The 11,852-nt window shown below is 52.8% G+C and overlaps 1 protein-coding gene across 3 annotated transcripts; it reads left to right on the forward strand.

Annotated features, from left to right (window-relative positions):
• Nucleotides 1-121: 121 nt before the first annotated feature.
• Nucleotides 122-11,667, forward strand: LOC122382750 (serine/threonine-protein kinase STK11-like). Of its 3 annotated transcripts, none has more exons than XM_043368495.1 (8): nt 122-334; nt 2,801-3,203; nt 3,906-4,079; nt 4,306-4,438; nt 7,423-7,559; nt 8,042-8,227; nt 8,603-8,772; nt 10,109-11,667. In XM_043368495.1, exons 2-8 carry the CDS (start codon nt 2,812-2,814, stop codon nt 10,225-10,227), a joined length of 1,311 nt encoding a protein of 436 aa, XP_043224430.1. In that variant the 5' UTR covers nt 122-334; nt 2,801-2,811; the 3' UTR covers nt 10,228-11,667. The 3 variants fall into 3 exon arrangements, with proteins under 3 accessions (XP_043224430.1, XP_043224431.1, XP_043224429.1); XM_043368496.1 differs by having other exon boundaries at nt 128-218; XM_043368494.1 differs by lacking the exon at nt 122-334 and adding an exon at nt 2,347-2,432.
• The last annotated feature ends 185 nt before the right edge of the window (nt 11,668-11,852 follow it).

Below are 11,852 nucleotides of genomic sequence, written 5' to 3' on the forward strand. Positions count from 1 at the left end.
TTATAAAGGGTTTGCACTAAAACTGAAAATAATTACAGTAGTCCAGAATGTGCCGCTAGGTTTGTCAGATTTTATTCAACAACAGTCCTCAGCATGATAGCGAAAATAACGCGTCAGCGTCAAAAGCGGATGTTGTGAGTTTCCGCCGCATCGCATCGCGCATTGTAATTGAGCATCACGGGGGGCAATTGCATCCCTACTGTGTCTTCGTTTTCTTGGTAATTTAACGTTTGAAGACACGAATTGATATTAATTAGGCTTTTCCTTGTTTACATTAAGCATGTAAAAATTTGAGTTGGCATGCTTAGTTGAGGGATCAAATCTTAGGTATCAGGTAAGCCAATAAGTGATACCAAGTGAGATGTTAGGTAGGTAATATTTAACCATATTTTTCGGTAATGTACCTTTAGGCTTTTTGGCATAGTTATGCATAACTGCAGTATTGAAACAATATCAACAGAATGAGGAGGGTGAAAATTATTTAACTTTACAGGGCGGTGTTTCACAGCACACTGCTACTGTAGGTGTGCTGCTATTCCATTTTGCGAGCTGACGTCACACTTGTGGTAGTGTTGGAGCAATGGGCTTGTTGACATCTCAATCTCCATGGAAACCCAATTTGACACGTGTAATAGCAGCGTGTTGCTATCATCTGCGAAACACCACTGAGGCTTAGGCTGTGTTCACTGTCACTGAGGCCGCCCTAGAGTGACCCAATTCCCAGGAAACTGATGAAGTTTTCATATGTAATATAGTAAGTTCATTTTGAAAATAGGACAACAGTTTATGTCCAATGCATGTTCTGGTTCAATGATTCCATTATGGTAGCGTATTGAGACTGGACTCTACAGGTCAAGTGGCCATTTTGTTTGTTTGATAACAGAAGTGAAGCTTAAGGTATTTTTGTTCTATTAAAATTGCCTTTTTATCTTAGCACTAGTCATAAGGTACATGGATGGATGTCTTTTGCAATTATTGCTGTTAAATATAAGCAGAGTTGATAATGTTGTATGTAGGTAGGTACCTAGGAACTGTTTTTATGGAGGGACTTATGTTTTTTTCTAGAAGCTTGCAAAAAAAAAAATTAAATAAATTGTCAGCAGCCTAACTGCCAGAAAGATTGAGTAAGCACTAGAATAGTGACTTTAGATTATACCAACCCAACCTAGTCTTGGAATGCTTCCATATCATAGCTATCTAAAATTGGCATGCTTATTATTAAGGACTATATAGGTGCTTAACCCTCGCCCGCACATGCCATTTTCCCATCCTAGAACGCACATGGGGGGGGGGTGGTTGCCACCCCCCCCCCCCGCACCATTTCGTTCCTGTTGGAGATAGAGCTTAGCAGTAAAGACCAAAAAGATTCTTTGGGAAGAGACGAATCCAATGATACCCAGTTTTACCTTCTCAGGTCAGTCATTGACCTTCCAGGTCAGGTCAAACTAAAAAATGTTGCTGTTTTGGGTCACCGTTGGATATCAAGTGCGCTGCTTATCAAATACCGATGACGATGCTGTTTTCTGGTGCCAAGCCAGCTAGAACCTCTTTGTCACACTATCCGACCAGAATTTTGCTGCTGAGGTCATTTCAGGTCAAGTTAGGTCAAGGTCAATTATATGTGTTTGTATGTCTGTGTGTGTCTGTGTGTATACTGATGTGTGCACCGATTGTTTTTGGGTCCAAATCACATGAAATCATGATCTGAGAAGCTTTTACCAAAAATGCAGTCAAAAAACTTCAAAAAAAGTAAATTCAGCTTGCCTAAAACGCAATTATCTTAGATGACCTAGGTTGACCTTGACCCTGACCTTGACCCCTGTACATCGTCGAACAACATGTTCCATGATAGGTGGGAGGTAAGACTGGCAAAAAAGGCCGAAATCAGGGTGTCAAAAGCTCACAAGGCCCATGGCAAACGCAAGATGTTGAGAATTGGCCATTTGGGTCATGACATGACCTGAAAAACAAGGTCATATCTCCGAAACCAAAAATCACAGAAACTTGAAATTTTCGGTGGACATCAAGAAAGGATAGACGAGCAGCTATACGAAAAATCAGCCTTCTAGCTCTAAAAATGTTGAGTGCAGAGCAGAAAGACTGCCTGGGGGGGGGGGGTGGCAACCACCACCCCCCCCCCCCCCCATGTGCGGGCGAGGGTTAAGGTTCACATTTATCTCTCATGTTTTAGGCTAGTCCTTGTATCATACTTGACTCTCACTTAAGACATAGCTACCTATCCTGGATTCATCTATGGATTATGTTTGCATATCCTGTCTGCTGCTGTTGCTTATTACATTTCTAACTCACCTTGCATTCTTATTCAGAATTGGCCAAGCAGTTTACCTGTGAGTTAAATGACCATAACCAGTTATTATATTGGTACTCTTATTATTACTTTGATTCAAGCATTATTGGACTAGCTGAATTAGGTGGGTATTGGTAATATATGTTAGTTGGGTAGGTACTTATTATCAACAAAAGAAATGTGTGACAGGATTGGTACCATTGAATGTAGGTCTAAGTATGATCCTTCTGACTGACCATATGTGTGCATGGTGTAGCTGGAAAAATATCTATGTTCCTTTTTATTTAGCATGAAGTGAAATGCATGCTGATGAGTTGGTGGCAGGGCTATCACAGTATTGTGTGCTTTACTTGTAGGAAGCTCCTTGGAAAGAAGGAATACAAGGAAATGGAGGGAAAAGCTGTGTCTGTGGGAATATCTTTAAGACTTATCAGCACGAATCGTATTTCTGGGTTAAGTCTGCTTTGTTGATGATAAAGCTGTCTTCTCCAGGTGCAGCAGACATGGCATCCACCCAGGGCGGCAGCGGGCCCAGCTCGGCGGCCCCGGAGGCGGCGGCGGCCTCGAACCACGTGCCGCCGCCGGAGCCGGAGCCGGAGCCGCAGCCTGTGGGTGTGCTCGGCGCACCGTTCGACGGCGAGGATGACCTCTGGGACGACGACGGCGGCGAGATGGCCGTCTTCACGCGCGTCCCCTCCACCGAAATCATCTACCGGAACAAACGCAAACGCTGGAAGGTGGTGGGTCGCTACATTTTCGGCGATCTCCTGGGCGAGGGCTCGTATGGAAAGGTGAAGGAGTGCATGGACAAGGATACGTTAGAACGGAGAGCTGTGAAAATATTCAAGCGAAGGAAACTCAGGCGAAAAATGAACGGCGAACAAAATCTGCAAAGGTGAGATAAACAAAGGTATTTTATGCATAAACGGTGGGTCAAAGGAACTAGAGATGCCATGTTGAAACAGTTTTGTTTTCATTTTTGCGACAGTCATCGTATTTTAGGTACCAACAAATTCACCCACAAAGAGCTGCATTTAGGTACTATTTGTTAGAATATTAATGGCTCGACTAAAATTTCGAAGATGAACTCTTTTCTACAACTCATAAAAGGATTTTGTGTCAGCATATATCTCTCCCCTTGCATTGCATTCTTGTCGACCTTCTGGCATGACCAGCTGCTCAGCCTGGCGGAATGAACTCGTCTGGGATCAGTCGGATCAGTCGTGTTTATCACACCCGAAATGGTGTCCCGATGCTAACGTTGGCCAATACAGCGTTTTATTACCTGCAGATAGCACCTTACGTAATGCGTATCGTACTTTATTAGAGAACTCGTGTGTGCTGAATGCGTGTTGGTTTGACCGCGGACGCTATCAAATTTAGGTCGTTCGTTCGTAGGCAAATAAGATGAGACTCGTTCCACATACAGTCCACACCGTGTATCTATGTTCGGTGAAACAATGCCAATGTTGCTTCGATGTCTCCAGTTTTTTTTTTTTTTAACGGTTACTACAAAGCCAGTTTGCTGGTATTTGTATAACAAGAACGCCGAGTAACAACGCAATTTCGGTTAACGTGAACATTCCACCCTTTTTAGGGAAATTCGTCTGCTGAAGCGGCTACGGCATCCCAACATTTTACGGCTGTTTGACGTGCTGCATAATGACGAGAAGCAGAAGATCTACATGATCCTCGAGTTCTGTGTGTGTCAGCTCAAGGAGATGCTGGATCGCGCGCACGAGAAGCGATTTCCTGTCTGGCAGGCTCACAGGTAAGCAGCGCGACCACGGGCTCGATACCATTCTTCGCCGCACGCTTAGAACTAATATCGTAACATGCCTACATTTCCAATATCGTTACCTCGCACGGGTATGACGGGGTGTTAAGTCGTTCCTATGGCCGGCTGAACACCTGTTTCCCCAGTATAGCTGGCGGTCGCGGACGGTTGCGGCCGATCGCTCTTCTGACCGGCACTGTGCGTGGCGGCGTGCTGGCAGGTACTTTGTGCAGCTGATAACGGGTCTGGAGTACCTGCACAGTCAGGCTGTTGTGCACAACGATATCAAACCGGCCAATCTGCTGCTCACGGCCGATATGACGCTCAAGATCTCCGACCTGGGCACCGCAGAGGTATGTGGGGATCTGGCGTCGCTGCCGCCGTCGTATGTAGGTGTTTTGGCCTCGGTAACGCTGGGATATGTGGGTATCTGGCCTCGGTACTGTTATGGTAGATTGGTGTCTGACATCGGTACCGCCTGGATAAGTGGGTATCTGACCTCGGTACGGCTGGGGTAGGTGGGTAGTGGTGCGTCCTGGCCTCGGTACCGCGGAATAAGTTGGCACCTGTCTTCAATTGGCGCGGCGGACATCGGCAGCCTGGCAGGGAAAAGTTCGGATTCTAATAAGCTGCCTACATTACCGAGATAGGACGTGGATATCGGACTTCGATGTTGTCCAGATAGTTAATTTTCTTAATTATTGGCCAATTGCTATCAATGATGCTAATAATTGATAAGTGTTTGACATCGTCACCGCCACAATGGGTGAATATCTGGTCTAGCTGCATGTGTCGATGCTAACAACTATAATTGTTGGCGTGAATGACCTCGTGGGCGACGTCTCCGTTCAGCCACTGCAACTTCATAAATGTCGATAATTTGTAATAATTGTGCCCTCTATCTCTTATATTTGACATGATTGTTGTCAAATTTCTTAAGTAACATGTGAATAGGCTTTGGCTATTAGAAGTCAAGACACGCAGATATCCGACACCATAATTACAATCGGGATTGCTTACATTGTTATACCTACCAAGCCTCCCTGTTGATCAATGCCAAACGCCAAGTTGAAGTGAAGTGTTTTCCTGTACTTGGCTCTGTTGTAACGAACGGTATGAAGTGAATCGTATGCCTGATTCATTTAGAAAATGTCGTTGTTTTTGGTCAGCAAATGTTGCAGTTCGCAGCGAAAAGTTGCAGTTGCAGCTGGCAGTCAGAGAGCGACGCCGCGGTGGTCGCCATGCTGTCTCGTTCGCCTGTATAACGCAGACGGACGGTAATCCACGGGGATCACCGTCTGTCGTGGCGCTCGCACGTATCGCAATTTCCGGACGGACACCCGCATGACCGACAGCGACGGATGGCCGTGTCACCTCTTGTGTTCCCCTCTGACCCTGCCGTCTCGTCTGGTCGTGTCTGCCGTCTCGTCTGGTCGTGTCTGCCCTCTGATCTGCCGTCTCGTCTGGTCGTGTCTGCCGTCTCGTCTGGTCGTGTCTGCCGTCTCGTCTGGTCGTGTCTGCCGTCTCGTCTGGTCGTGTCTGCCCTCTGATCTGCCGTCTCGTCTGGTCGTGTCTGCCCTCTGACCTGCCGTCTCGTCTGGTCGTGTCTGCTCGCTGACCTGCCGTCTCGTCTGGTCGTGTCTGCCCTCTGATCTGCCGTCTCGCCTGGTCGTGTCTGTCCTCTGATCTGCCGTCTCGCCTGGTCGTGTCTGTCCTCTGACCTGCCGTCTCGTCTGGTCGTGTCTGCCCTCTGATCTGCTGTCTCGTCTGGTCGTGTCTGCCCTCTGACCTGCCGTCTCGTCTGGTCGTGTCTGCCCTCTGACCTGCCGTCTCGTCTGGTCGTGTCTGCCCTCTGATCTGCCGTCTCGTCTGGTCGTGTCTGCCCTCTGACCTGCCGTCTCGTCTGGTCGTGTCTGCCCTCTGACCTGCCGTCTCGTCTGGTCGTGTCTGCCGTCTCGTCTGGTCGTGTCTGCCCTCTGATCTGCCGCCTCGTCTGGTCGTGTCTGCCCTCTGATCTGCCGTCTCGTCTGGTCGTGTCTGCCCTCTGATCTGCCGTCTCGTCTGGTCGTGTCTGCCCTCTGATCTGCCGTCTCGTCTGGTCGTGTCTGCCTGCTGACTGCCCGTCCTTGCCGTTGCTTCCCACCCTCCCCGTTACCGCCGCGCTCTGGATCGGGTCAGCCTTTGCGGTTTGCGCCGTTCACCCAGCGCGGGCCCGACGAATGGGGGTGGGGAAGGAGGGGTTGATGGGGCACGCTCAATGCAGGGCTTATGCGGCTCCGGCGAACTGGAAAGGCGCACAGAACTGGCGTGGACCAAGACAGGGAATGTGTTGTGTAGTAGTGAAGCGATCTTTGTTCATGAAGAATCATGATTTTCTTAATGGCCGTCTATTAACGTGAAAAGCATGAGCAAGGTCTCTGTTATATCTCACTGTCGTTTCTTACTGCATCATGAAAAGGTCGCTGATAACGTGGTCCCCACAGCCCCTGACCTGCGGCCGGCTGGGGTCTCAGGGCGACAGTGAGCTTTAGGATCGACGGCAGCTTAGACAGCTTGCTTTACCAGTATAACGGTAAAGCAAGCTGTCTACCGTTATGGGCGCAACGTTGGTCATTTTGGCCGTTTTGACAACGGTCATTTAGACAACGTGGACAATGGTGGTCATTTTGCGCCGATAAAGTATGGGCTGGGCTCAATATTTTATCTTGATATGCAAAATTGGTGCGTTATAAGCACTGAACTCTGTTATAAGAATAAAGTTCGCGGCGTTATGTGACGCGATTGTACTTCCCATGTAAAAAATAATGGAGAGTGGCCAAAAGCTTTTCCCACCATCGTAGATGAGTAACAAGTAAGTCCCGCTACACCAGGGCGAATGCTAAGCCCAATCATTTTCATCCCCGCATAAAAATTAAATTTTCGGACTCGCTGGCTTGGTGTGTTGGCCACATGCATAGCAATATCGTTTTCTTCTAAAACCATACTTTTTCATTTTGTGGAGAAAGTAGAGATGAATTATTTCAAGCCGACGATAATTCATAAAAGAAAGGGCTGCGATAAAAAGAAGCTGAGAGTCATTTCCAGGGATAGCTGGCATGGAGACCAAAGCACCACAGGTGCTGTGCCTCTGTTCACCAACACTCGAGTGGCACGTGTCGGGGAGAAAAGTGCTATTCACATCGGTGGTGCAGGACTTCCGTCGCACGGGAAGGTGAATTATGTAACTTATGGCATATGATTATGCCGTATCAACCGTTTCCGTTTTATTATTACCTGTGGCGTATGAAGACCGTCGTCGCGGCGTGGCGCTGGCCCTCACTCTCGGTGCGTCCCGCAGGAGCTGGACCGGTTTCGGCGCTCGGACGAGATCTCGGTCAGCCAGGGCTCGCCGGCGTTCCAGCCGCCCGAGATAGCCAGCGGCAGCGATGCGTTCCCCGGCTTCAAGGTGGACGTGTGGAGCAGCGGCGTCACACTGTGAGTGCCCCCCCCCCCCCTCATCCCCCCCCCAACAGCCGGGACGCGACGGGCTCGTGTTACCGGTGGCACACGTCGGCAGCATAGTTCACTACAGGCTCGCGTTACTGGTGTCGTGTTTCCACCATAGCTAGCTTACTCGGCTCCTCTGTCGCAGCCCCTATCTACGTAGTGCATTACCGCACCTCTCTTCCTCATTGTCTCGATGTCCCCATGGAGTCTTGTCACTCATCCGCTCACCATATTGGGGGCTAAAAAGTCAACCTTTAGTCCGCTGCAACGTGGGTTCATACCATTTTCCGATAGCTACGATATGTCAGTGATAATGGTAAATTGGCAAGCAATTGGCCCTATGATTTACGTGTTTGATGCTTGTTTTCCCGTTGAGCAGCTTTAACGCGCATAAAAAAATGGGCGGAATGCGTTCTTCCGAATCGTTGTGGTCCAACACATGAAGCGGCATTGTCTGTTCTGTTTCTCAGGTACAACTTTGTGACTGGCCAGTACCCGTTCGAGGGTGAGACGGTGTTCAAACTGTTCGACAACATCGCCAAGGCCGAGTTCGACATTCCCGATATGGTTGGCCCCTCGCTGGCCTCGCTGCTGCGCGGCATGCTGCACAAGGAGCCCGAAAAGCGGCTCGGCATCTTCGAGATACAGCAGCACGAGTCAGTATACAGACAGCCATAGACCGCTACCATATCGTGCCGGGTTGTGGTGAGCTGTGAAACAGCGCACGATTGAAGGTTTACCGCAGACCGCTGCTGCGTTAGCTAACATTACGAGTCACTCAGCTACGCTACGTTGTCGGCGTGTTGTTATTTCAATGTGGGTTGACGGTGGGGTGGTGTTTGTAGCTCCATGAAGCCTGCCACGCCCACAGTTGACACCACATTAATCCTCGGACTGGTTGTGTTTATCGTATCAGTCACTGGATCAGCCGTGTGCAGCATGCCGAGTGACGTGCTCACTCTCTGATGGATCGCTTAACAGCCCCCTCCCTCCACCCCTCTCTGACCCTCCCCATCTCACCCCGTTGCCAGCTGGGTGCGCAAGAAGCAGCCGCCGACCACCGAGTGTGTGCCCGTGCCGCCGCGCAACGGCAGCGAGTGCCACGAGCTCACCGTGCTGCCCTACATCCGCGACATGCACTTCGGCACGGACGACGACCAAAGCGGCAGCGAGGAGTACATCACCGAGCGCCAGCTCAACGGTCAGTGGGTGGCGGCGGAGCAGTCAGTGGGTGGCGGCGGAGCAGTCAGTGGGTGGCGGCGGAGCAGTCAGTGGGTGGCGGCGGAGCAGTCAGTGGGTGCCGGCGGAGCAGTCAGTGGGTGGCGGCGGAGCAGTCAGTGGGTGCCGGCGGAGCAGTCAGTGGGTGGCGGCGGAGCAGTCAGTGGGTGCCGGCGGAGCAGTCAGTGGGTGGCGGCGGAGCAGTCAGTGGGTGCCGGCGGAGCGGTCAGTGGGCGGTCAGGGGTCGATCAGTGGACGGTCAGTGGGCGGCCGCTGAACAGTCAGTGGACAACCCGGGTCGGTCAGCGGTGATTGGACATTGGACAGTCGAGTCGGTCAGTGGGCGGTGTGCGGGTCGGTCAGCGCAGCCTGTCGGTCAGCAGGGGTCGGTCAGCGCAGCCTGTCGGTCAGCAGGGGTCGGTCAGTGCGGCCTGTCGGTCGGCAGGGGTCGGTCCGTGTGTCCGTCGGTCAGAGTGGCCGGTCCGTCGGCGGGATCGGGTCAATGGATAAACCTGGGTTGGTCAGCGCAGCCTGTCCGTCGCCAGGGGTCGGTCCGTGTGTCCGTCGGTCAGTGTGGCCGGTCCGTCGGCGGGATCGGGTCAATGGTCAGCGGGGCGTAGGTCGCCGTCTCGAACACTCACGCTGAGAGTATGCGTCACCGACGGGGCTGACTCACAGCCAGTCCGCTGTCGGAATTATTCGTACTGCTTGGAACGGACCTGCTGAATGTGCGCGGAATGCGCCGCAAACAGACCGATAGTAAATTACCGTAGATCTGATAGCAATATCACGGATGACTGGTAACTGCGATGCGATTGGGGACGGCGAATTGCATTGGCGTGTGGGAGTTTGTCAGGGGATATGAATTGCATTGATCAGTGAGACTTGGATTAGCCCCGGTTTAGTCGACTCAATGGGCTGTAATTGGATAAGCCCCGACCAATGCTCTAGTAATTTGGGGTCGTAGCTCAACCTTGGAGTCATGGGTCCTGTGCTGCGTTTTTTATGCCTTTTGATCCCTTTGTCGGGGTAAGCTAGGGTTAATGAGATGCTTATAAGCATGTTTATGTTTCGATTTATTTACCTATCGCTCTGATGAGTTGCTGTCGTCGACTGCCTAGATGAACGTATACTCCTATAATCCCTCTCACACTTTTCTGACCGGACGCGCAGGAAAGTGTGGATCGTGAAAGTGTTTCGGCGCTCCCCGCGGTGTACGTTCTGTGTAGGTCTGTCGCCGCCAGTGTTTGTCCAGCTCTGGCGGTGTGCGTATGTAATATGTTTGTCGCAGTCCGCTGACCGTCTGTGTTGTGTCGCAGAGCGCGAGGCGGCAAGGACCGGAGGCGGGGACGCCACCGCTGCCAACGGACCCGTCCGGCGCCGCAAGAACAAGCCCTGCCTCAACCCAAAGTCGTGGTCCGGCTGTAAGCACGCATGACGAGTGCTCGGGAGGAGCCGGAGTAGTATCGGAGAGGCCGGCCGGCGCGGCTGGCGGTCCGACCGGCCGGCCGGGCGGATGAGACGCCGCCCGGGCGGGGAGGTGCGCGGCGGACTCCTCCGCGCTGAACGGTGCGGTGGCGACCGACTGGCGGCCGGCGGCCGACGTATTACCAGCGAGCCGCGCACAGGGCTGTGTGGGAAGACGGCAGAGCGGCGGCCTGTACCAGCGAACGGCGGAGGACGACAGAGATGCGGCTTTTACCAGCCGGCCGCTCACAGGGCTGTGTTGGGGGACGGCCATGGCCGTGGCTTTAATCAACGAGCCACGCATTGAGCCGTTTAAAGGGACGGTAAAGCTGCGACTTTTACATGGACGGGGCGCGCACGGGGCCGTGCGGCGGAGGAAGGGCAGAGCTGCGGCTGTACCAGCGGAGACGCGGCGCTGGGTGCCCCTGTCGCACCTGTCGGTGGGGACGGGCCGGCGGTCACTCGATGAGCTCTGCCGCCGCGGCGCCCGTATTTTTAGAGATGCGTGTCTCTCTGCCATAGGTACGGGATGACGGGCGGGGCCAACGGAGCGGCGCTGGGTCGGCGGCCCGCGCGGCCGCTGCCGGTAGACCGGTGTGTTTGGGGCGCGCGTCATAATCACTGAATGCGTCGCGCGCGCTGTTTGTTACAAGTGCAATTTACTGGCGCTGATGTGGGCGCGTGTGTATGCGAGTGCGCCCGGGCTCGTTTGTTTATGTGTGTCTGGTTGTTCCGCACCCCGCGGAGAGAAACAAATGACATGAACATGCTTCATCATATGTAGTGGGAGCATTCGTATTCGTGCTGCTGAGACACAGCGGATGGCAGGCTGACGGCTGACATGGGTAACCGCTCCCAGGGAGTGGACGACTCGCTCTGCGCTGTGTTCTGATGGTGCGAATCGAATGGTCCCGGCCGCCGCCCCTGTGTCTGCCTCAGGCGGTACAACCATGTTACGTGTGCGAGTCGAGCGGCGGGCACTGTCGCGCTTTTACGTTAGTCAACACCATCTGTGATTGGTCGCGGTCGTTTATGTTGCTATTCACGTGTTGCGCGTCCGGCGTTCCATTGCAATCTCGCTTAATATTGTGTACAAATGGCTTGTGTTGGACGTTCGGTGCCAAACTTGGTTGCAGGAGCGTGTGTGTATGTGCGTGCCAGTGGATGCGTTGAGAGCGTGGTCTGGTTGGCGGGCCGCCGGTCGCCGGGACGATCAAACTGGGCTCACGGACGGCCCCGTCTGGTGAGAGTGCGCGTCCCACCGGGACTCACCCACTGAAACATGGGCACCAGCCGAACATCTCGATAGGATACCCGGGCCGGGAGCACACCGGACGGCGCTGACCCACCGGCCAGGACGACTGGGCGGCCAACATGCTAGTCCGTTTTCAATAAACCTCTGATGACTGCGGCGCAGATCTGTTCCGTCTACGGGTCGGCGCGGGATAGCTGTGTGCTTCCATCAGTGGGGGGGGGGGGGCTGCGAGCTGTGTGAGGAGGTCCCCGTCACGCGGCTGAGCCCTCTGTTCCTGTCGCTGTCGGGCTATGTACTGCGCCCGCTCTCCCTGTCGGGGGCTGTACAGTGCTCCGCGCCGG

This window comes from Amphibalanus amphitrite, unplaced genomic scaffold (genome assembly GCF_019059575.1).
Source record: "Amphibalanus amphitrite isolate SeventyFive unplaced genomic scaffold, NRLGWU_Aamphi_draft 000146F_arrow, whole genome shotgun sequence".
Lineage (NCBI taxonomy): Eukaryota > Metazoa > Arthropoda > Thecostraca > Balanomorpha > Balanidae > Amphibalanus > Amphibalanus amphitrite.